At 37.3% G+C, this 25,825-nt stretch overlaps 4 protein-coding genes across 7 annotated transcripts; all 4 read left to right on the top strand.

The window, feature by feature from the left end:
• The first annotated feature begins 6,637 nt into the window (after positions 1-6,637).
• Positions 6,638-8,002, top strand: LOC103956702. Its single transcript, XM_048583273.1, has 2 exons — positions 6,638-7,250; positions 7,327-8,002. Exons 1-2 carry the CDS (start codon positions 6,690-6,692, stop codon positions 7,621-7,623), a joined length of 858 nt encoding a protein of 285 aa, XP_048439230.1. The 5' UTR covers positions 6,638-6,689; the 3' UTR covers positions 7,624-8,002.
• Positions 8,003-8,483: 481 nt separating this feature from the next.
• On the top strand, positions 8,484-9,577 carry LOC125476958. Its single transcript, XM_048583671.1, has 2 exons — positions 8,484-8,747; positions 8,828-9,577. Exons 1-2 carry the CDS (start codon positions 8,496-8,498, stop codon positions 9,338-9,340), a joined length of 765 nt encoding a protein of 254 aa, XP_048439628.1. The 5' UTR covers positions 8,484-8,495; the 3' UTR covers positions 9,341-9,577.
• Positions 9,578-12,799: 3,222 nt separating this feature from the next.
• On the top strand, positions 12,800-18,513 carry LOC103956703 (mitogen-activated protein kinase kinase kinase 1). 3 transcript variants are annotated; one of them, XM_048583061.1, is made up of 9 exons: positions 12,800-13,990; positions 15,257-15,341; positions 15,518-15,580; positions 16,166-16,323; positions 16,531-16,603; positions 16,722-16,784; positions 17,467-17,577; positions 17,710-17,954; positions 18,111-18,513. In XM_048583061.1, exons 1-9 carry the CDS (start codon positions 13,011-13,013, stop codon positions 18,325-18,327), a joined length of 1,995 nt encoding a protein of 664 aa, XP_048439018.1. In that variant the 5' UTR covers positions 12,800-13,010; the 3' UTR covers positions 18,328-18,513. The 3 variants fall into 3 exon arrangements, with proteins under 3 accessions (XP_048439018.1, XP_048439019.1, XP_048439020.1); XM_048583062.1 differs by having other exon boundaries at positions 12,801-13,990; positions 18,103-18,263; XM_048583063.1 differs by having other exon boundaries at positions 12,801-13,990; positions 18,087-18,244.
• Positions 18,514-19,230: 717 nt separating this feature from the next.
• LOC103956705 lies at positions 19,231-22,903 on the top strand. 2 transcript variants are annotated; one of them, XM_009368732.3, is made up of 2 exons: positions 19,231-19,471; positions 21,471-22,903. In XM_009368732.3, exon 2 carries the CDS (start codon positions 21,485-21,487, stop codon positions 22,442-22,444), a length of 960 nt encoding a protein of 319 aa, XP_009367007.2. In that variant the 5' UTR covers positions 19,231-19,471; positions 21,471-21,484; the 3' UTR covers positions 22,445-22,903. The 2 variants fall into 2 exon arrangements, with proteins under 2 accessions (XP_009367007.2, XP_048439021.1); XM_048583064.1 differs by lacking the exon at positions 19,231-19,471 and adding an exon at positions 19,492-19,643.
• Positions 22,904-25,825: the final 2,922 nt, after the last annotated feature.

Raw genomic sequence — 25,825 nt, 5'->3', positions numbered from 1 at the left:
AATGTAGGTACTCACTCAGAAACTATAAAACCACTTTATGTGTTACTAGATAGATATTCTCCATAAGGGAATGTGTGGTATTCAATCACTAACTATGTTTCTATTCATCGACTTTCGTCGAAATACTGTGTACTTGTTCAACAAATGGAAACGATTAAAATACCTACCAAAGTGGAAGAAGCTTTGAGATATCCGAAGTGGACAAAGGCAATGCAAATTGAGATGGAGGCGTTACAGAAGAACAAAACATGGAGTGTAGTTACACTCATCAAGGGAAAGAAACTGGTGGGATGCAAATGGGTGTTTAACATTAAACATAAGGTGGATGAGATGATTGATAAATACAAGGCGAGATTGGTAGCCAAAAGGTATACACAAACTTTTGGCATTGATTATCAAGAAACATTTGCTCCAGTAGCAAAAATGAATACAATCAGAGTTATGGTATCTTTTGCTGCTAACCTTGATTGGCCACTGAGACAGTTTGATGTGAAAAATGCATTTTTACACGGGGATTTAGAGGAAGAGGTATACATGGATTTTTCACCAGGATATGGCATTGAGAACTCTAGTGGAAAAGTGTGCAGATTGCATGGGTTGAAACAGTCGTCGAGAGGTTGGTTTGGGCGATTCACTCAGGCGATGAAAAAGTATGGATACCGATAAGGGAACTCAGATCATACTTTGTTCATCAAGCGTAAGGATGGTAAAGTGACCTTACTCATTATATAAATGGATGATATGATTGTCTCAGGGGATGATATAAGATAGATTGAACGGTTATAGGGGTACTTGTCATCCAAGTTTGGGATGAAAGATCCAGGAGGACTCAAATACTTCCTGGGAATTAAAGTTGCTAGATCTCGAGAATGCATATACTTATCACAACATAAGTATGTGTTAAACTTGTTATCAGAAACTAGTAAGCTGGCGTGTAAAGCGATAGATGCCCTGATTGTGCAGAATCATCATCTTGCAATATATCAGGATCAAGTCCCGACAAATAAAGAAAGATATCAAAGGTTAGTTGAAAGATTGATTTACTTGTCACTTACTTGACCAGATATTGCTTATGCAGTGAGTGTGGTGAGTCATTTTATGCATGCACCAGGAGGATCACATGACAGTTGTAATGTAGATTCTGAGCTATGGAAAAGGAGCTTCGGTAAAAAGCCTAATGTACAGAAAATATGGATATATGGAGCTGGTAGGATATACTGATGCAGATTAGGCTGGGAACATTACTAATAAGCGGTCTACATCAGGTTATTTTACGTTCGTGGCTGGTAATCTGGTGACTTGGAGAGGTAAGAAACAGAATGTGGTGGCTATATCATCAACATAAGCTGAATATAGAAGAATGACACATGGCATTTATGAACTTATGTGGCTCTGTATACTTCTTACTAAGATAACTTTAAACCTAGGGAGTCCATGCTATTGTAGTGTGATAACCAAACAGCTTGGAGATAGCTAACAATCTGGTGTAACATGATAGGACCAAACATGTTGAGGTGGATAGACACTTCACAAAGGAAAAACTTGATGTTAGGTTGGTTGACATTCTATATATGAAGACAGAAGAACAATTGGCAGATATTTTAACATATGCGGTATCAGCAGGAAGGTTTCAAGACTCACTTGACAAGTGGAGCTTAGGAGATATCTATGCACCAACTTAAGAGGGAGTGTTGGCGTGAGTCTTATAGATTAGGAATATAATAATGTTTCCTAGTTTGGTTAAAACTCCTTTAATGTTACTTTTATCACAAGTTATATCTTATATATATATATATATATATATATATATATCACGTCAAAGAAGGAGAAGAATTACAGATAAGAAATTAAACCCTAAACATAACTTTTATTTTGGCATCGGAGCAGGTTTTAGCCTGTCTCTTCCTCAATCCTAATCTTAGTTATTGCCAGCGTGAAAAACAAATTTCTTGCTAGTTGCCCAGTCGATTGCAGAAAGCCAAGAGTTATTTGACTTGTAGCCAAATCCACAAACCTAAAACAATTACCTATTTTCAAAGGTTGAAAGTCTCGAGACAAAAGACTTTCATAAAAATCTTGAATTAGGAGCAAAAAGAACTCATTGAGGCCACAATCTATGGATGACAATAGGGTTACATCTGCAAGTGGGCTTACCATCCCACACAAACAAGGAGAATTGTTACAGCACTTAGAAGCAGGCCTACCACATCAGTAGCCCAACATTCTTATGGAAAAGCAACAGTAGCTTCTGCAGCCAGCCCAAATGCCATGGGCCCAACCTTCCCACCTATGAAAACAAACTAGAAAATAGACCCAAATGAATTGGGCTCACATCTCTCTTGATTAGATACGATTCTTTCAAATGGGGAATCTGACGACCCAGGTAACACAAGCACTGCCCTAATTGCGTCCATTAATCATGATACAGGTTGGATTATTGATTACGGAGCTACTGATCATATAACTTATGATCGTACTCTCTTTAATTCCATGCCGCCTCCATGAAATATTATCGTTACTGCCAATGAAGGAGTTGCTCCAGTTACAAGGGCTATATCAATCGCACTTACCTTGACTCTTTCCTTTCAAAATAGTTTACTCGTTCCCACATTGTCTAGCCATTTATTATCTGTGGGACAAGTCACCAAACAATTAAACTGTGTTGTGCTATTGTTTCCTTCCTTCTATTTACTTAAGGATACCCGGACGCAAGCGATTAATAGGCGTGGTACTAAGAGAAGGGGGTTGTACTATGTTGATGATGTTGCACAGAGTCGTGCTCCTCAAGTTCGAAGTCAGGATAATGGAAAGTTGAAGACTGTTCAGTTATGGCATCATCATCTTTGTCATGCCTCATTCGGTTATTTACGAAAATTACTTCCTTCGTTATTTAATAATATTTCATTTTCTTGTCTCAAGTGTAATATCTGCACATTAGCTAAAAGTCATCGTGCTTCATATTCTCCAAGTTTCAATAAGGTCGCGTTTGGTACGCGGGACCGGACGGAACAGAGTGGGACGAGGCGTTCCGTCCCAGGTTTGGTGCGCCTAAAATGAGTGGAACGCGTTGTTCCACGGAACAATTTTTGGATGATTTTTTGTTCCACACCCCCACCCTGGAACGAGTTGTTCCATGTCTGTAGGACAGAAATTTCCAAAATTTTAAGACAAAAATGCCCATTGTCTTTTTCAAAATTTACATCAAAAATCATATAACAAACCCTAAAAACTATCCCTCTTCTTCTCAGTCGTCGTGTTCCTTCCTCTGCATCTTCCCTTTCCTCCTCATCTTCTTCCCTGTAGCCTCTTCACCTCTGCATCTTCCGTGTAGCAGCTCTGCGAACCTTCCTCCTCATCCTCTTCCGTAGCATCTTCAGCTTTGCATCTCCGTTCCAGGTTCGATCTGTTTTCGTGTAGCTCTCGGTCTCTCTTTCTTCGATTGTTCAAATGTTTTTTATTTGTTCTTGGTTTATGTATTTGTTCTCTGTTTATTTGTTGTCTTTTTATTTGTTCTCTGTTTGTGTTTGATATTTTGTATCAACTAGAGTGCAGCAAAATACTAACTGATCTTTCGAAAAAATAAAATAAAAAATAGCGATTTCTCATCTGGGGCCAGCGAATACTAGCTGATCTTTCGGGCACTTGGCCAGAACAAGGAACCAGGCCTAGTTTTTTTTGGTGATTTCTCATCTGGGTCTGGTACATTTTTTTCTTTGGTTTCTGTTTCCGCTTTCAATCTGTCTTTCTGGACGGTCAATTTGGTCAATTTGGTGTTTCTTGGATGCCTTTGTGTTCTTGATTGTTGAGTTGTATGGTTCTGATTTTGTTTCTTGAGTAAATACATATCAATCTGTAATTTGTATTTTGTGAAATGGGAAAAAAAAAGGGATTTTTGGGCATCAGGGTTTTGGTACTTTGATCTGATTTAGGTTTTCTCCTTTGAGGTGCTTTTCTTGCTTTCTGGGCAACAGGGTTGTTGTTCCTATGGGTGTTTGCTTGAAAGATAAAGCTTTCTCCTTTCTATCTCATAGGAAAGGTAAGCAATTTGGGTTTTGTTGATTTTATCATATTTGTATGGATATTGATTTGAAGTGAGTGAGCTGGTTTTGTTAATGCCTTTAGGTCTTAGTGGATTTCAGGATTTAGCTATTCATCGCTCGTGTTTTAGAGGTTTCAAAAGTTATAATAGGCTAGCTTTTGCACTTCTCTTGACTTTTTGTTGTCTTCGTTCGTTGAACGCCCTGTCATGTTTGTCTTAAGTTTTAGCTTGAAGTAATCATGCCTGTAATTGGATTGTAATGACTAATGATTTTTGTCTTTGTGAACATTTCTTTCAAACATATCTTGTTTCCAGAGCTGTATTGATTTATATTTTTGTAAATATAGCAATTGGAGAAAAACAGGCCCAATCTCGTTTGCAGCTTTCCAAACCATTGATCCCCTAATGTGTCATTCCAGCTTGCACATTAAATCTGGGCCAAATTCAATATCACATTCTTGTCTGAATTCATGTTTGTTACTAAAAACACCATTTCTTTGAAGATGGACTGAGAAAAAAAGTGTTGATATGAGTTGGTTCAAGAAACAAGCACAGAATTTCAAGAAATTTTATAAGCATTAAAAGGTTGATGTCGGTTATGCAAGACTTATTTTCAAGCATGATGTTTATAGTAGTGTTTGAACATATAATTACCAAAAGTGAGATGGCAGAGTGCAGCCTGTTTAAGATAAATGCTGTTATATAAACATTTTCAATTAGGCTTCCATATACCGACAATACAGAGAATTATATTTATGTTGATTAGGAAATTTATATTGGAAAAATACAGAGGCTGCTTTGTGCTCCTAGGATTCTGAGTCGACCAAATACTCTAGTTTTGGTATAATCATTGGATATCAAGTCCTATATGTGTTTGCTAGGTTATAACTCTGATTGTTTCTTGTTAACAGTGAAAGAATATGGCTCCATTATGTATGTGCAAATGCCTTTTATCTTATTGTCCTGGGCTTTTGGTTTAGGATTTAATTAACAAGTCATGTCATTTAAGGGCGTATAAGTTATGGAAAATTAGAAGGGTCTCGCTTGAGCTAAAAATGAAGTGGTATAGAACTGGGTGGAGAGATAGATAACTAGAATAGGTTGTAAACACAAAAAATTCCAACTCCCTTCCAACACACGCCCACCCCCCAACACACAAATGTCTTTAGACTTGGACGAGGATCAATCTGTGGTGAGCTAACCTAGAAGCATAAAGGGCATCTTGGCTGTATAGGCAGTATCAGGTGTTTTGATATATTTATTTCTTGAAATTGTTTATGGCTAATCAAACTGAAAACCACAATTTTAGCTTGAAGTAATCATGTCTGTAATTGGATTGTAATGACTAATGATTTTTGTCTTTGTGAACATTTCTTTCAAACATATCTTGTTTCCAGAGCTGTATTGATTTATATTTTTGTAAATATAGCAATTGGAGAAAAACAGGCCCAATCTCGTTTGCAGCTTTCCAAACCATTGATCCCTAACTGACACTCAGACAACCCTTAGAAAGCCAAAACAGTTTCGTGATGTCATGCTCAAATCATCTGAACTATGCCTTTATCAGGAAACTAAGTGGTCTGCTTTAGTTTTGCAAAGGAAAGTTAGGAAATGAGAATGTAGAAAAAATAGGGTACACGAAAAAATGAGGGGAGATGACTTAATTGTTGCATGTTTGAAATCAAGTCAAACTTGATCTGTGAAGTTAGGGGAGAAGACTTCAGTTGTAATTGTAAGGGACATATATAGGATTGGATTGATAGTTATGAGGAATTTATGTTGCACAATGCTTTATGGAGGTAATGTCATATCCAATATAATCATATTACTTTGGAACCTTCATAATCAATCAAACTATATCGTTCGATTGATTGGCTCTTGGTATCCAGACTCTTGCACGGGCCAAACAGTTTTTGCAAAATATGTTCATATGTTAGTCACGTATGTGGTCTCAGTTATTCTTAATCTCTACCAACCTACATGCCCGCTGTCTGCATTACAGTTTCTATGTTATTGTTGGCAATCAAATGCTAATAATACTCTGTTTAACTTTTGAGAGGCAAGGGTTTGTGCCTCGTGGTTGTTTATTAGTCTTCTATTTTTCATTATGAGACATGACTGATCTTACTTCTACTTTCCTAATTTTTCATATTAAATGTTAGTTTGTTATTGCAGGTATATCCGCTTACAACTTGCCATATTCTAGCACTCTAATCAGTGCAATTGGGAATTTTGTGGCACATAAATAAGGTGAGTTGCTGGTTCCCTTTTGGTAGCCAACGTTTCTTGAGGACTTCATTCCTTTTTTTCTTATGGTAATGTTCTGTCTCTGTACATAAAAATTCGTTCTTTTGGTTTTCATCATTGCTTAACTATAATAAAATATAACATGATAGTTATATGGACTAGTATGGTCCGGTCCATACACTGGCACTGGATCATATGGCTCAATGGTTTTAGGCTAAGAAAGCAACGTCCATAAACATTATATATTATTACTTCCTTTTAATTTCAATGACTTACTTCATTAGTCTAAACCAAACCCTCCAAGTGAACTATTTTGCGTTGTATAGTTTGTTGGGCCTTGCTTTTTATTATACATTATATTATCATTATTACCAAGTCCAAGTATCTAAAATGAATTTAGCGTATGTTGATACTCCACTCATTCATGTGTTGTTTTTTTGCATGTGAAGGTATGGATGAATATGAGACTCAATTCTTTGTTCTTTTGAACGTTTGGATTATAATGGCACAAGTCTTTACTATGAATGCACAATTGTTGAGGTATAGACAACAACAAAGGAGACAACGGGAAATAGCTAGTTTAGAGCAGAGGACATTTGTTAGACTTCATGTTAGGAGAGAGGAAATAAATCGTATCACGCGATTGAGTGATACTAACTGTTTGTGGGAGCTACGAATGGATAGGAATGCATTTGCAGTTTTATGTGATTTACTACAAACTCGTGGTGGATTGGTAGATGATGGTCATGTTACAATAGAGGAGCAAGTAGCTACTTTTGTTAACATATTAGCCCACCACAATAAAAATAGGTCAATGCAAGTTAGATTTTTTAGGTCTGGTGAAACTATTAGTCGATATGTCCGTAGAGTATTGCGTGCATTACTCAGTTTGCAAGATGTGTTGTTTGCAAAACCAACCCCTATCCCAGAGGATTGCACGGAATCGAGATGGAAATGCTTTAAGGTAATAATCATGGTAAAATCATTAATAACATAATTATTTGTAATTGCTAATTAATATAAGTTTTTCTTTTGTCTAGGGTTGCTTAGGAGCGCTAGATGGAACATACATAGGGGTCACTGTGCCTGATGCCGATAGACCAAGATATAGAACAAGGAAGGGTCATATAGCAACTAATGTGTTAGGCGTATGCACACACGACCTCAAATTCGTATATGTGTTATTCGGTTGGGAGGGATCATCTACTGATTCGAGAGTTCTTGGTGACGCTGTTACTAGAGCTAATGGCCTCAAGGTCCCAACTAGTAAGATAAACAAGCACCTAGTATTTTTCCTTACCTTTGTTGGTCAACAACTAAAATTTATTATCAACTAATATAGGTACATATTATTTGGTTGATTCCGGATATACGAATGGTGAGGGTTTTCTGGCACCGTATAGAGGCACTAGATACCATTTGCAAGAGTGGGAAAACAATTCACGGGCACCTAGGAATCATGAAGAATATTTTAATATGAAACACTCACGTGCTAGAAATGTCATTGAGAGATGTTTTGGCCTCCTCAAACGACGTTGGGCTATCTTACGAAGTCCTTCCCACTATCCAATCAAGATTCAGGGACGAATGATCACCGCATGTAGTTTACTTCATAATTTTATCAGAATGTATATGGCAGTTGATCCTGAAGAAAATGCAAGGCTTGCATTTGATGAATTACCTATAGGGGAAGATTTAGCAGAAGTATTAGCCTACATTGAAACCGTTGAGTCAAGCCAAATATGGACTCAATGGAGGGATGATCTTGTAAGAGAAATATATGATGAGTGGAGAAGAAGAAGGGCTTGAAAATTGGTTAACATGGTAGTTGTTGTAATTGTCTTTTAGATGGGGACTCAAGACTATTGAGATGTTTGTTATTGTAATATGGTAATTGGGAGTTATCTAGATGTTATGGCTTATTTGATATGTTTATTTGTGTTACTAAATTTTAATAAATTTTAAAATTAGGGTGTAGTCATTGTCATTTGATTTGGCTTATTTGATTTGGTAATTGATTAGTACAACTAATATAAATTTAGTCATTGTCATTTGATTTGGCTTATTTGATTTGATAATTGATTAGTACAACTAATATAAATTTATTTGTGTACTTGTGTAATATATGGCTTATTTGATAGATTATATGGCCACCTCACGTAATTGGATTGATCATGAGGATGATGTACTACTTATCATCCTCGAGGAGATGGTTGCTGATGGTGTTAGGTGTGAGACCGACAATTTTAAGGCTGATACTTTTGTAACGGTTGCCTCCAAGATGAGGGAACAGATTCCTGGCATTAATATAGAGCCGAAGCATATACAAAACAAATTGAAGCGTTTGAAAGAAAAGTATTCGTCTGCATATGACATGATGAATACATCTGGATTTGGTTGGGATGATGAGAAAAAATGTGTTGTTGTGGATAGTGACGAAATACTACAGGAGTGGGTGAAGGTAAATTTTTTTTTTCTTATTCTTTATCAATTAGTTGCTTTGAAAGTCTTAACCTTGATTTCTTTGGGTTCTTATTGTAGAAACATCTCAATGCATCTTGCAAACCAAATAAGCCATTCCCGTTGTATCCACGGCTATGTACGGTGTTTGGGAGAGACCGAGCCACGGGTAGCATTGCTGAATCAGCGGCAGATGCAATTGAAAATATGGGTTTGGAAAGTGAGGATTGTGAGACTTCTGAGATACCTCCGCTTTCACCTACCCCATCTCCTTCTGTTGCTACATCTAGTGCTTCTCAGCCTGTTAGGAAGAGGAAGAGGAGCAGGAATGATGGTGATGCAAATATTGTATCTGTTATCAGTGAAGGTTGGAATAAAGCTGTTACTGAAATGAAGACATTAGGTGAAAGTTTTACTTTTAGAGAAGCAAAAGCTAGACTACCTTCTGAGCTTCAGGCCATGGGTCTCCCATACAATCAGGTGTTAAGAATTTCAATGAAGTTAGTGAAAGATACCGATCTGATGGGTATTTGGACCACCTTGGATGACTCACAGAAGCCAGATTTCATTAAAGTGTTTATGGAGAGCCTTTGAGGTTTTAGTATTTGTGGTTTTAGTATGGGGAACTTTATCAACTTCTAAGTGTTTTCATTATTACTTTCGCAAGACATTATTTGTTTTTTAAGTCAGGATGAATGTTTGATTTCGGATATTTCATGTTTAAGTTATGCATATTTCATTTTCTTTGTTTAAGTTCTAAATGTTTAAACCCTAAAATGTTTACGATATGCATGATCATTAAACTTATATATTTTTCAACATTTGTCATGTGCTCTTATGTGGTTTGCCTTGTTCCTGCAATGGGTAATATTTAGAGGGGTGTCCTTCTAAACAAGGCCAATTCTAATGTTTGTAGAACCTATTAAGGTGCTTGGGGCTTGTTCCCCCACTCGAGAAATCCTGAACTAGGCCATTGATCTCTTCCGAGATAATATCCAAAAAGGAATGGGAAAAATCTCTTTCAAAACCGTCAAGGCCTAGAGCCTTTAAACACCCTATTGGGAACAAATCATCCTTGATCTCGTCATTGCTAATTGGCTTTGTATAATCATTGTTCACCTTCTCTGATATTATTAGGATAACATAGTCAAGGATAGCCCCCCAATCTTGCTAACCCCCAGACATGAACAAGTTGATGAAATGCTCTTCCACTGTCTACCATGTAACATTCGCCTCCTCTATCCATACCCCTTGAATGTTTTGCAATTTTTCAACTGTATTAAATCATCTATTCTATATGGTGGTCTAGTGAAAGAACTTTGAGTTAGAATCCCAACCTGCATCCATTTGATTCGAGACCTAGTTAAAACTTCTTTTCTCTTTCTTTCAATTTGTTAATACACTCTATCAAGGCCTTAATCTGCTCACCATGTTCCTCCCAATTATCATGGAGGCAACCCAAATAATGCATTAGATGATCAATTTCCTCCCTTCCTCTGTTAAATTTTCTTCTACTCCATTTCATCAAATTTTCACTAGAAGAGTTTAATTCTCGTTGCCATTTCTCCAACCATCCACACCTACTTTGAATACTCCAGCTCTCTTCAACAATTTGTTAACTTTTGTGTATATATTCCTGTATTCTTGGGATTCGTAGTTTATTATGATTTTATGTAAATTATTTATTTCCTTAGTGATAGGATTGTAACATCTTATAAATCCATCCTTAACAACAACAACCCACAATTGAAAGGGCCAAAATTAGGGACTAAAAATTGAATTGGGGTGTGGGTTTTGCAATTTGCACAATAAAATTTGATGGGTTTGTGGTGAAAATTCGAATGGAGGTGTAGAAAACGGGAAAAATTACAAATTTTAAAGGGGTTTGCATGTGAAACACAACATATACCTATTAAAATTTGGACCAAGAAAAACAAATAATGGATAATAGTGTTCAAATTTGAACAACTTATTAAAAAAAAAAAAAAAAGGAGTCATGTCCCGTTCCGCCCATAAAATTGTACCAAACAACAGCGGAACATGGGTATTTTAGTCATTTTAATCTTTTGGTTCCGTTCCGTCCATGTGCTACCAAACGCAGGACGGAACAACCGTCTTGTTCCGTCCTGCGCGTACCAAACATAACACAGAACATCTGTTCCGTCCCGTCCCGTCTGCGTACCAAACGCTACCTAAAAGAACAGTTCCTTTTGAATTGATTCATTCCAATGTGTGGGGGCCATCTCCAATTACTACTCAATAAGGAGTTCGTTGACTTGTCATTTTTGTTGATGATTGCACCAAAATGACTTGGTTATATCTCATAAAAAATAAGAGCAACGTGGGATTCAACATAAATAAGATGCAGTCAAGTGGTAGATTGTCATGTTTGATAGATCATTCTTCTTCAACCCGCTATGTCCTCCACTTATTATAGCTTGGTGGAGTAATAGTGCTTGTATTCAAAAGCAAAATGCAAACATGATTTTTACATTTCAAATTTACATTTGGTTAAGGATTTAGTATCCAAATACTTAATATTTTTATTTAAAAACTAATCACTTTTAAAGATTTTAATATTTTACACCAACCAAAAGAAAGGTTCTTGTGCGCCGCATCCGGATTAGGGGTGGTGTGAGAGGGGGTGGGATAAAAGTGGGCCAGAGTTAACATGACAAATCAGGAGGTTGGGTAGGTGAATATTTCTTGTATTTGGAGTTGCATAGACACGTGGTCTGGTTTGCTGCACCCTAAATTTTTTCTAACTACCTATCTTGAAAGCCCATTAAACTTATCTTTACTATTTTTTGGGTTTAGTTAAATATTTTTTTTAAGTTAACTCTAAAATTTTTTTAATGGAACTTGAAGGCTTGCATTATCTTCACTTCAAGTGGCTTCACCACTTAGATCTATTTCAAATCTTGGAGTAAAACTTAAATTTTAGGTTCTAAATTTACCCATCTTCCTTCAATCCTTGGGGCAAATATGAGTTTTAACCCAAAACTCATTTCTGAAGCAAATTTAGCTCATGAATCCCCCAGGTTAGTGGGGGCTGACCCATCATATATGTGTATTTTTTTAGTTTTATATTTATAAATTCATTGAATCCAATGGCTAAAATCTAATATGATCAAATCGAACAATAAAAAAAGAAAGATCTAATGGTCCAAATTTAAATCTAACGGCTAAAGTAATTGGAATTTTTTTTTATTTTATGTGTTTCGTATTCTTTCATAATGTTCCACGAGTTTCATTGTGTCAGTTTAGTGATTTTACAATATTTATCGAAATCTAAATATTTTTAGGTTAAAATATTCATAAAATTAAATTAGGATAGTCTACACATATATATATATATATATATATTTTAAAGTTACTTTAAGAAAAAAAATTATCCAAAATTTATTATTTAATAATCTCGGACTAAAGGTTTAACTTAGAAGGGTTGAAGAAGAAAAACTGTTTATGGATTAAAACTTAAATTTTCTATGTTAAAAATTTCAGGTTTTAACTCAAGAGTTGGAGATGGTTTTAGAACGTTTAAGAAAAAAAGCTAGAAATATAATATTTTAGACTATATTTTGAACAAACAATATAATCTAGACCAAGAATGAGAGGGTGGACTTAGTGTCACAATGGACTAATAATAATATGGTTCAAATTCACATTTGACGAGAATCGAACCTAAAACATCTCACTTACAAGTGAAGAGTAATACTACTAAATCGTAGTACTAAGTGATCATTATTTAATAATTTTAAGTTAAAACTTCAACCAAAATCATTGAAGACTACTTCTTAGTTTGAAAATAAATTATTTTGAGTTAAAAAATTAGATTTTAACTTCATCCATTCATCTACTGTCACCCAAACGTAAGCAAGATCTTTGCGCGGACGTAGGGCGTACGCTTTAGAATCTGCGCGCCTTCTCAGACGTACCGCAAAAAGCCCTAGATAGATCCTTGGCAAGTGGTCCCCACTCCTCCAAGCCCATAAACTGCCACGTGGCACCGCGTTTTCCCTTTTTTTTCTCACCCTTCGACGGCGTTTACCAGTCTCCAAAATTCCCACCATCTCCCCTTTTTGGTCAGCGTTTCCCGAAAACGCCCCCAAACCCCTCCCTCCATTTTCTTGCTCGATTTTCTTGGGAAACAAACAGAAAATCAGCTGAGAAAATCAGACACAAGTGCACTACATCGTCGCTTGCTTTCTCCGATCGAATTTCCCGAGCTGAGGTGGAAAAATTTAGATGGATTTAGCTCCCTATGCATCACTTACCTCGATTATTCTCTCATAGCAAGGGAACGAAAGCTATGGATCCGAAGAAGAACCGCCGGAAGCCGAGGCTCGAGCGCCGCAATGCGGCGAAGCACATTGACTACGACGCTGCCTCGACTTCGTCCTCACTCGACAACTCGTCGTCGTCGGCGTCGCTCTACACGCGCTCGTTCGACCTGGACCGGACGAGCTTCCGGGTCGAGGGGAACGAGGGCGATATGGAGCGGATATACAAGACCTTGGGCCTCGGACCCGACGACTTCTCGATATCGGAGGAGGACTGGGTGGCCCGGAAGATCCGCTCGTCTTCAGACCGTCTCCCGATCTCCAGATTGTACGGGTTGGATAGTCTGGATAGTCCGAAACCTGACGTATTGAGGGAAGAAGTGGCTGAGTTGTCCGGTAGAGTTAGGGCTGTTACTGTTGCTGCAACTGAGTTGACTCGGGCTGACTCGGCCGTTCCCAGCGGGTGTTATAATGCTGCTGCTGCTGCAGCTGCTACTTCTGTTTCAGCTGGGGTTTGTGTTGGGATCAAGGGTGTGCGGCCGCCGGTGCTCAAGCCGCCGCCGTCGATGAGGGTTCCGGTGATCGACGACGGATGCTCGACTTGGGACATTCTGAGGGATTTCGCGCCAGAAGGCGCAGGAAACCCTGTGGGAAAAAGGATTGATTCTTCTTCTGCAGCTTCCTCTTCTGATGAAAAAGAAGAAGAAGAAGAAGAAGAAGAAGAAGAAGGAGAGGTTGGAGAGGAGGGTGCTGTGGAGATTGAGATTAGAGATACTGTGCCGGTCTCTGAAGGGTGTTCATTTACGACGTCGAATGATGATGATTCTTCCAGCACCACCACTGTTTCTCCGAATGAGAGAATTTCGCCGAATGGGAGGCTGAAGCTTATTATCACTCACTGGGAGAAGGGTGACCTTCTTGGCAGTGGGTCTTTCGGGTCGGTGTATGAAGCAATTTCTGAGTAAGTGCTCAAAGCCCTTTACAGTTTCTTATTAATGCTTATTCTTGTATATGTAATAAGATTGGAAACTTCAATATGTTTAAGAACTAAGAACAAATTTAAAGCAACAATTAGTAATTAGGAGAAACAAATGCTTTAATAGCTCAGAGGGATAAATAATGATATAATAAGCTTGCTCAGGGAAGAAAGATCAGCATTTGAAGGATAGCTTGCTGTTCTTGGGACTTGGGAAGTAGATAGGTGGAGGCTACATAACATAAGTGCTCAATGGTGATGGTTAAAGAAAGGGTTCCAATTGGTTTTGAAATTTACGTGATGGAAGAGTAGATAGATGACCTCATTTGCCTTAGGATACTAGTGATGCAAGACCAGCCTAGCTTGATGGAGTGTTCTAGATAGGAAGTTTGAAGGGCATTATTTAGATTTGATTGGAAGAATCACTTATAGAATGAAGATCTTAAGATGATAGCTGTTCGAATATGAGTCCTTGCTCCAATCAAGTGCTAAATTTGCACTAGTAAAAGCTTTTTTTGCAGACATATATTGGAATTCAAAGGGTTTTTGATAAGGGATTTTTAGGCTTCTTGTCCTTTTTATGTTTCTATATGAGTCTTAAAGCATATCTTAATTTTCCTGCTTCATGGGGTTTAAAGTGTTTTTGAGAACTACAAGCCAATATATCATGCCATCCTGGTGGTCTGCTAATGTATGGACAACTGAGTTATGCTAGGAACCCTTTTTGCAAATATAGTTCTAGGTAGTGAGTTGCAGATGTACTTGGGTTTGTTAAGCATAAGAGGAAGGTGATTCATATGAGAGGTTATGGTTGCTATGTTTTTAGAGATAGCAGACACCTGTTCCGCAAATAAGCCCAGCTGAGACATACTTTTGGCTGGATCAGCTGTCCGGATTTTTTTCTGAGCTTAAGCCCAACAATAGCTTGAACCTTAGGCCCAAGCTTGTTTTGTTAGGGAATGAAATGATTGAGGCTTTGTGGTATCGTCTTTTCTTTTAATAGGGGAATGGGAATGCAATTTCGTAGTTATTTTATCTTTGCCACTTCGACGTAGTTATTTTTATTCATAGAACCTTTATTCCTATATGTTTAGTTTGATAACTGTACATGAAAATGAATTAGTTCTTTGTTTTGCTGCAAAGCTTCCCTAATGAATTAAATAGTACAAATGTGCTTTTTAAAGAGCAACTATGCTGCATCTTTCCCTTATTTGAGATATCTTATTGATTATGTTTTTCCTTTCCTCCCAGTGGCGGATGCTTCATTGCTGTCAAGGAAGTTTCGTTGCTTGATAAAGGAAGTCAGGGAAAGCAAAGAGTTTATCAACTTGAACAGGTGACTGAGGCTTTTGTTGTGTCTGGTCTTGTGTCCAGGTTTTGCATGTCAATACCTTGTTATTAAGTAATTGATTCAGTTATTATATGTGAGTACAGCCTAGGTTGATTATTGTTTCTTGCTGACATACTTTTCCTCATTTTGTGATTCCGTGTTTTTTTTTTTTTTTTTCTCAGGAGATTGCTCTTTTGAGTCAGTTTGAACATCATAACATAGTTCAATATTATGGCACCCAAAAGGTACTCCTTTTTATTTGTATGCCCCATGTTTTTTTGGTCATGCTATGCCTTTATGTCCCATGTGAGTATTTATGCATGTCAAGATCATCTGTTCAGTATATAAAATGCTACAAATTCATGCCAGTATAACTTCCTTTTTATTTATATTTGACAGTGTCGCCCATCTACAAAAAGTCCACCTTAATGTACACAAAATATTCTCATACATTGATTTAGTTTTCTTATTTTGACTCACATGCAAATTGATTTTAGATATAAAATTATATTGGCCACGGTGTCATGTATATACCTGGGGGGTTACCGGTTACTTTCAGCCACTTTGGCCATATTATTTGATGGTCTTCTTTGACTCCAAAAGTATTAAGCATTTGTAGTATCAACAATTGTAGTTGTATTGGGTGTAAGCTTAAGCATTTCTGACCTGTTTCATATTGATAGTATATTACATTGTGTGATTATGATTTACTCTAGTTTTCCCATAGCATACATTTACTAATTCAACATTAGATTGCTCTTGTACTTATCAATCTAATCTGGTTCTGAGCACCAGTATCTGATGTATAATTTGCTCAATGGTTGTTGTAGGATGAATCAAACCTTTATATCTTTCTGGAGCTTGTAGCTAAAGGTTCCCTTCAAAAACTCTATCAGACATATCATCTTACAGATTCTCATGTATCTGAATACACAAGACAGATCCTGCATGGACTGAAGTATCTTCATGACCGAAAAGTGGTTCACAGGTAATTCGTGTCACAAGATATATGTTTATTTGAAAGTTATATCATGTGGATTATGTTTTCCTTTTCCACCAATGAGCCATCTCATGTCAGGGTCATCCCATAACAGAACGAAAATAAAAGTGGCTATGCCATCACAATGTTCATTCCATGCTTTGCTTCTGTAATTTTGTCTGCATCCATTCTCATCCATTTGTTTCGTGTATTAAGGGACATTAAATGTGCAAACATTTTGGTGCATGCAAATGGATCTGTGAAGCTTGCAGATTTTGGATTGGCAAAGGTTTGTCTTTTCATGCCTCGAAATCTTTGCTGTATTAGTGTTTTCGATATTTGCAACTTACAAGTGATTGTGAACTATTTTTCTCCTAATATTTTTTGTTGCGTCCTTTTTTTTTCAGACTATCCAAAATATGAATGACATTAAATCTTGCCAGGGGACTGCATTCTGGATGGCTCCAGAGGTTTGCCTGTACATTTTAGTTTTAATTTGAGTTATCAAAAGTTAAAAATATTAGACTATTTTGAATGCTTATGAGCTCTCCTTTTCTTTTAATCAAGGACATAATGTACTTCAATTTGATACTGATGGAAACTCGTTGTACAATCATGGATTGCTAAATTTAGTGGTTATTGCAGGATGATTTTCCCAAAGTTTACTTGCTTCCTGAATTACATCCTGGTTATTGCAGGATGTATTTTTTTTTCTGATTTCTACCCTAATTAAATTTTCTCCAAGAACACAGCCAGACACGCAGCAATATTGTTCATTGATTTGCTTTTGTTAATTAAGCTGAATTAATTGAAATAAGGTACGGTAAGTTACAGATATCCTATATCTTTTCTCAGTCTAAAAAATATCCCACATCTTGTGTCAAGGCTAGAAAATTTTATAACGATGCCGATGGCTTATGATAGTTGTCATGTTTTGATGCATCTTGCAACTTGAATGTTTGCCAACTTCTGTTTTTTTTTCTATATATCACATCACATGGAGTATCTTTTTCAAACATGTAGGCGGAATGGACCTAATTCTGTATTTGAAATGTCTAGCCTCTGAAAAGGCTGAATATATTGATACATGAATGTTATAGGCTGTGTCCAAATTTTATTCGTGTATTTCTCAGTCATCTTATTCTTGTGCAGGTTGTTAACCGAAAGAGCCAAGGTTATGGGCTTCCAGCTGATATATGGAGCCTTGGATGCACTGTGTTGGAGATGTTAACCGGGCGGGTTCCATACTCTAATCTTGAATGGGTTCGTGCCAATTTCATTATAAGTTGTACTCTATATGGTCTATACTCTAGGGATGACGACAATGTGTTGGATGGTGCATCTCTTTTGACCTCTAATTTGTTTCTGACATGGTCTCTTCTTGTGTCTCAACAGATGCAAGCATTATTTAAGATTGGTAAGGGGGAGCCCCCTCAGATTCCTGATTCTCTTTCAAAGGATGCACAAGATTTCATCAATCAATGCCTACAAGTTGATCCAAAAAAACGTCCCACTGCTGCTCAGCTCTTAATTCATCCATTTCTTAAGAGACCCCTCCCACGTCTTCTGGATCAGCATCTCCTTATCATCACCGGGGGCCCAGCTGAAAATATTTGTTCAGATATAAGTTGTGATATAAGGTAAAAGATTGGATTTGTGTTCCACTGCTTCATATTTGTTGCTCACTCTTCCCGTGAATGTAAACTAAAAGAAAATACTTGTAGAATCCAATGCGTTCACTGTTTAGTATATTCTTTGCTTTTTGGTAACAGCTCTGTCCAACACTAGAGATGCAGGACATTTAATCCACGTTCCGTAACTTGCTCCGGTATCCAGTGTTCAGCCATCAAATATTGGCTTACGCTAGTAGAGTGCATGTGCGTTCATCAATTTTCAAGGTCGTCGCAGGATCTGCTAACCCCCTTCGGGTGCACACCTCCTTACTCTGAAAATCTTTCACCGTGGAGCGAGCAGTCTAGTAAGAAATTATTCAAGCGTATTCGTCTGTTGTAGGATGTGATTTTCTTTTGCCCTTATTTAGATAGGTGTTTGATGTCTCTGTGTTTTCTCCTTCTAGTTCCAAAGTAAGTTATTCAGTAAGTTGTTGTAGTTAGATGTGTAAGAAATGGAAAGGAATCGCAATGTGTATATAATTTGTTATCGATGGTGTTGCAATTGGAAGGCGTATATAATTTGTCATCGACGGTGTTGCAATTGGCAGGCTTACGTTATACAATCTGTAATCTGTGTATAATATTTTACTTAGCATACAATTTAGACTTTATGTTCATGTTTACAAAGAAAAAGTCTTTATATTCATGGAGATAGAATAGCCAACTGTTTGGGAATCAGTCATCAATTTAGACTTTTTCTTATTTTTTATTTTTTTTCTGTGTAACTTGGAAAACCAATACGAAACATTCCATGGTTTTTCATGCATTTTCAACTTAAACCATTAGTCAATGTTGACATCAGCAACAAACATCTGTAGAGGCCAGTTCAGCGCTGGATGTTTGAATTGTGGACTGTGAGAAGCCGGTTCAGAGCATAGCTGAGGTGTATGCACTGCTCAACCGACCTCTCACAGTCCGCGTGCAGACATGCCTGCACTTTCTTCACAGGGCTAATTTTTTTTATTTTTTCTCTGTCACAGGACTAATTTGTTATGCAAATCCATTTAACATGTACTAAATAAAAACAATTCAAACGCAAAAGGGTTGTAGCAGCGTCGCTTGTTGCAGGTTACCCGTAAACAATGTGTTCGGGTCTGGCTGGGCCCAGCACACACTACAAATGGACTCTCTCAGAGACTCAGAATTTCAGCTTGGTGGGCCCAAATGATTTTCGGTTGAACCCAACCAAAAAGCCTCCGGCTTCATCGTCGTTTTCATCGTCTGTGATGCAGATGACAACATTATGGTGCACCACCAACGCCATCGATCGCAGCAACCATAAAAACGGCACGCAACTCCCTCTCTCCTCCCACGTGACCCGCCAAGATCCAACCTTTCACTCTCCCCCAACCCTCCTTCACCTCACTTTCTCCGCCTCCACATTCCCACCAAATCCAAAACTCTCCCTCCTCTCTCCTCCCCACCTTCCCCTCTCTCTCCCGCCGTAATTGCCGCCGCCTCATTTCCTTTCCGCCGCTTCCCAGGTACTGACTGAACCCGACTCCTCCGCCGATCTCAATTTTCGCGCCTTTCTTCGATTTCGTTTCTAGGGTTTTAGTCTTCCCGTTTGCTTTGTCTCGATCGTTGCGAAGAACCCCTTTGCTATGTGAATTGCTCCTGTTTGTTTCTAGGGATTTCAGATTCATTTGTGAACGCGTACGTAGTATTACATGTAGATTTGCATTTCGATTTCTGTTTGCATTTTCAAATTTTCACTGCTCGTTCATGTTTTCGTCCGTACAATTTGTTTCTAAAGGATCTCGGATTGCATAAACTGTAAAGTTCAGGGCCTTCAGGCCTTTTGCCGGTCCAATTAGGTTTTTTTGCTTTTGTCAAGCGATTGATTACAACTTCTGATTTATTTATGTGACATTTTGATCCTGAAAGTAAATGCATGCTTGAGTTTTTCGTCTTTTTCCCACATTTTTGGAAGTGTTTATTCGAATAAGTGCTAGTTTAGAGCAATTTAGTCAAATGATGTAATCTTTTCAGGTTGTCTACTGCTCAATTTTAATTCTTTGTGATGTCCTCCTAGTGGTGTATCTCATTTTAAATCTGCGTGTTTAACCGAAATTACGGGCGTAGGAGTATTAACTAACTACGGTATCTCATCAATACTTCTAATCACTTCTAACCTAGAAAAGTCTATAAATTGCAGAAGTGAAAACATAGGAAATGTTTTGTTTTTTATTTTCTGTAGTGCCTAATGTCTGAAAGGATTTCTTTTTATGGTCAAATTATTGTCACTTGTAACTTTAAACTGATCCGTCTGTTTAGATTATTTCTAATTCTGAATCCTAATTGTTTTTACAATCATTTCATTGTTTTATCGGCCCTGGCATGTGATGCTTCAGATGATCATTTCCACTTGTACCAAAAAAAAGACGAAGAGATATTGTGCTCATATGATTGATTATTCCCTATCTTATTATATTCTAGTAAGGATAAGCACAAGCTATTGGTATGCAATTTGATGAGGTTTTAATAAGGAATAGAAAATCGGGCCGATATGGGATGAGAGTGGACTGGTGGAAGAAGGACAATGAGTGTAAAAGACTGATTCAAATAAACATGAAGTATTCTGTGATTATTATGGTATTCTTGATGTTTAAATCTGTAATAAAAATTGTATTATATGAGTGGTATGCACTTATATTTCCCATGCAGAGGCTCACAGATTGAGTTCTCTTAACAATATGACAGCTACTAAATTTGATAATGTCAGTCAGTAGAGATTTCGTCGGATCTCCATGAATTTGTTGATATTTTTTGTTCCTAAGCATGAAGCTAGGCCAGCCAAATCTTTACAAAGATCTGTCTGGAAATTTTTATAATTTTATCTTGGATACACTGCAAAACTTAAAAAAAAAAAAAAACCCCTCCCTTTTTAGTCACTGGGGTTTGGTTGCTGCATGGAAAAAATTGTGCTCGTTTGATCTCAGAATCCCATGTTGTTGTCCATTTTACTTTCACTTCTTCTGTAATCTGGTTATTTTTTATGTCTCAATCTTACCCGCTAAATAAAATGATGAATTATGGTTTGTAAATGGTAATGTAAACAAATTGTATATCGAAATTGCAAATTGTCAACGGTTGAATTGTTCTCACTTGTCAATTATAGTTCCTATGATTTTGCAGAAAATTCCTTTTGCTTTTAAAACAAAAAAAATTTGATTTGCTGTATTAAATGGACTTATGTTTCAAGAATGACACCACACAAATAGCATTTTGAACTTATACGTACAATATGAAAGATTCCGAGAACCTGATTTACTTTTCCTTTTTAGGGACACAATTGTTGGATGTGTTTGATACATGAGTCATTAGGGAGATCTTAGAGTCAATTTGCACATATGTTTTGTTGTGCATGAGATGTATGCAAGCAACCTAGTTTGTTTACTCATCTTTATTCTTAGAATGCCGAAGATTTGTAAGAATAATATCCTTTCCCTTTCTCTTTCTTTTTCTCTTGATGGATTTCAGGTTGTGTTTTGTAAATGGCCAAAGTTAACAAGTTGCGACGTAAACATGACTTCCGAGCTGTAAAGAAGATCCAGCATCCATTAAAGGTTCTTAAAGATGTGCATTCAAAAAAGAAACCTCACAAAGCAGTGGAGAAGAAAGATTGGGAAAATGTGACATGTTCGGTCTGCATGGAGTTCCCTCACAATGCTGTTCTCCTCCTTTGTTCCTCTTATAATAAGGGTTGTCGCCCATATATGTGTGCCACTGGCCATCGCTATTCAAACTGTCTCGAACAATATAAGAAAGCGTACACAAAAGCATGTTCAATTCAAAATTCTCAACCATGGAATGGACCAATGGACAGTTTAGGTTTCAGTTCAAGTGAAGGGGAGCCCAAGGAGAAGACAGATGTACCAGAGCTTTTATGCCCGCTATGTCGGGGGCAAGTGAAGGGTTGGACAGTGGTGGAACCAGCACGAGAATATTTTGATGCCAAGAAGAGAACATGCTTGCAGGAAAATTGCTCATTTGCTGGAACTTATAAACAGCTCAGAAAACATGTTAAGGCAAAGCACCCATTGGCACGACCCCGAGAAGTGGATCCTTTACTTGAAGAAAAATGGAAGAAGCTTGAGTATGAGAGAGAGCGAAGTGATGTTATCAGCACAATAGTGTCATCTACTCCAGGGGCAGTGATCATGGGGGATTATGTGCTGGAGCCAAACCCTGATGGCATTTACAGTGATTCTGATTCGGAGCTAGATGATGACAGTGACTCAGATGATTTTGGATTTGGTTCATTTGATATTGGTGGTCTCTTCTCACGGCGCACGATTTTGGATGAAAATGGTTTTTTGCGTGCTTCAGCTTCTCGTTCTGCCTTTGCACCTCGACGTGGTTCTGTTCGAGGCAGGGGAGTGGTGCGGAGGCTTGTCGGGCTTAGAGGTGGGGGCGTGCAGCGTAGAATTAGAGAACCTGGACGATTCTTATGACGAAAATTGCCCAAATGTTGGGGAGAATGCATTCTACTTTTGCGATTTTCTTTTCAATGCATTCACCTCATTGATGCACCTTGTTATGGTATGCGTTAGAAGTATTGTCATTTTCATTGGAAACTTAGGCAGTTGAACCCACTTTTTTGGTTTCGAATCATTGCTTCTGCGGCCTGGATTGCACGCTGTGATTAGTGACAGGTTACTGATTAACAGGTTGTAGGAAATGCAGATGGCTGGGCATAAACCCTGGATACTTGAGGGCAGTTTCGTGTTCAATATTCCTCGTAGATTGTATTGATCGGTTATTCTTTGTCTTTCAACAGGGGTGAATAGTGTACCTTCTTTTTATCTTCTCTTAAATTCTGAATTCAGTGACCTACCGTGTTGATTCTTTTGCCAATTTCATTTATAGCTGGTGTACAGCTTCTGGAGGAATAATGTATTTCCTTGTGTGAATCACCAGGTGGGTTTAGGGGCCCTCCTTTATTTTGGACCCTCTGTTTTAGGGGTTCCTATGGAATTTGAATTCCCTATCACCCGCAAATGACGGTATGATACTAATGCAAAAGTAACTCGTTAAAATCATAGCAAGTAGAATCTATTGTATTTTTCTGCTGGGCTGTAAATAAAATGGAACTGACGATATTTTCAGTATGTGTGACCTTGTGATTTGCATGTAAGAAGAATTGACTCCTATTCCGTAAGGAGCCAAACTCTCATCATTTTACACGTAAGTTATGGATTTTTGTGCAATAACTTCCCTTGTTTTGAGTATTTTTAACTTGGCAAGATGTTTAAAAGGTGGAGTTAAAAATGGATCTTAAATTTTACTTCTGTAAGAAACAGGGCAGGATAAGTGGGTCGAAAAAAGACATACGACCCATTCAAGCAAATAAACATTAAAAACTCTAAATCAAACAACACTGATTATTTCTCTCAGCAACTTTGGATCCCTTGTTGCAGCTCCAGCCAGATATTCCTCTCAGCACACACCTTAGCTTCCTCTGCCCAAACACACCAACAAAAACAATATCACCTAATTTAACATTAAGGATAATCCCATAACCCATTTGCTTATGCATAATGAAACAGAAAAAGGAAAAGAGAAATTGGCCGAAACGATCATTTCTCAAATTTCAATTGCTGAAATGAAGCAGAAACAATTTGATTAATGTGTAAGCGATTTACCAGAAAGTTAGAACTTGTTTCTGATTCGGCGGACTTTTTGTTCCTGCCTGTGATGGATTTGGGATTGCAATATACGTCTACTTCTTGTGCTAAGCGCTGGTATCTCCATCTGCTCTGTGTTCTTCCGAGTCTTATTGGAGTTGTGAACCTTTTGTTTCCCACCTACCAAGCACACATGAATTTCAGTTCGATAATTTGTGTACTCAAGTGCATTTCTACTACGGAGAGTGATTTGCCGGTACCAGATACAAATCTACCTACATTGTCGATACCAAATATTAAAATGATCAACAGAGTAATGCTAGACACGTACCTCAGTTTTGTAATTTATACGTTCGTATGAATTCAACTATGAGAACTGATATCGACAATATAATAGGTACTATAGACTAGTCTGTTATATCGTCGATATCAAATTTCAACAATCTATCGACAGAGATCAACAATATACCAACTACATCTATATATATATATATATATATATATATCAATGGAGTATCGACGCGAAATCAACAATGTACCAACATTACCAAACAATCTATATATGCATGAAAACTCACCCTAGGCTTTGGCTTTGAATCACTCTTAGGCCATTGCACTTTCTGGGAATCACCAGTTGTTCTTAGCTCTTGAGAATAAGCAAGGAGTCGAGCTCGGCGATCATGGATTCGTGTTTTCGCAGTCTGATGAGGGTTTTGGGAGCTATGCTTGGGCTTGATCTTCTTAACATGATCATCAGTTTTCTGATGGGACGAATCAGACGGTGATGGTGTTTCAACATAGACAGTGATGATGACTTCCTTCTTGTTAGGCCTCTCTCTTGTGCCATTGTTCTTCTCCTCTTTCTCCAACTCTTGTTTTGCCATGGATTTGGGATGTGCTTTTTCTTGTGATGAATTTAATCCACTCCCTTTGTCAGGTTAATTAACTTTTGTTTTTTTCTTCCTCGTAGTTAACTTTTGTTTTTGTTAATTAATTGTTTTTGGAAATATAATTTCTAATCATCAAAACAAAATATGACAAGGCAGGTTGCACTTTACCGCAATGGCGAAAAAAATTGATGCCTATACACCATGGTTCGGGTTTGATCTCCACCGATTTTCTTCTCTCCTAATAACTAACATTTCAACTCATTAACACTATCATGTATAAAAATAAAACAATAAAAAAAAAAAAAAAGACAAGTGTTACACTGAAGCAACAAAAAGAAAATATAAAACTAATAATTAACCTTTAAAAAAGTATTATAACTCCCTCGTAGGTATTCCAATCTCTGGGTGCCTAGGTATGCACCGTAAGCCTTTTCTCGTTTGAACCTTGCAAGGCTATGCCATCCCTTAAGGTGCTGCAGCTAATATATTGAACTCATATAGGAATCACATTTTTACAATTGCCCGAAAAATTTGAGTGAGATATTGGTATATTGAACTCATACTAGTATAACAATAGTGTTATAAGTAACAAACTCAGGTAGGTAATTGAGTGTCACACTCACTCAAACTACTTGGAAGACCTTATAAGTTACCAACCTTTTATTTCTTTTTCCTGTTAAAATATACTAAAAAAGAATTATGTTAACTCACCAAAACCACATTCTAAAACTGTCATGAACCTTAATCCAAATTAATTTTTCTAAAAATAGAATACTAATGAGTTCGTTTCACAACGAACTGACAAAGATGTAAAGCTGATATTGATAAAAAAAAAAAAAAAGGAAAACAGTATAAATCTTCTTCAAATGTCAAAAGAAAAACATAAATTTTCTCCCATATATAATTGACAAAACGGTAGCATTAATGGGTTAAAGTAATAGGACATTTTAGTCAAAATGGTCTTTGAGATTGACATAACTTCTTACTTTAGTCCTGAGATTTAAAATCTATAGAATGATCCCTGAATTTGTCCACCATCAATCATTTTGGTCCTCCTGTGAAAATCCGCTGCTAATAAGGATCAAAATGACAAAAATACCCTCAATTAATAAAAAAAGGGCCAAAATGATTTGACAAAAATTGAGGGTATTTTTGTTATTTTCTTATTTAATAGAGATTTTTCATGGAAGACCAAAATGATTGACGGTGGACAAACTTAGAGACCAGTTTTATCAAATTTAAATCTCAGTGACCAAAGTGAGGAGTTATGCCAATTTCAGAGCATGACCGTCTCTAACATTTTGGGGGCCATGTGCGA

The sequence above is a fragment of a genome, unplaced genomic scaffold (assembly GCF_019419815.1).
Source record: "Pyrus x bretschneideri cultivar Hongxiangsu unplaced genomic scaffold, Pyrus_bretschneideri_v1 Contig2, whole genome shotgun sequence".
Classification (NCBI taxonomy): Eukaryota; Viridiplantae; Streptophyta; class Magnoliopsida; order Rosales; family Rosaceae; genus Pyrus; species Pyrus x bretschneideri.
The sequence above is the reverse complement of the archived record's forward strand: the minus strand, read 5'-3'. Positions and strand labels throughout refer to the sequence as shown.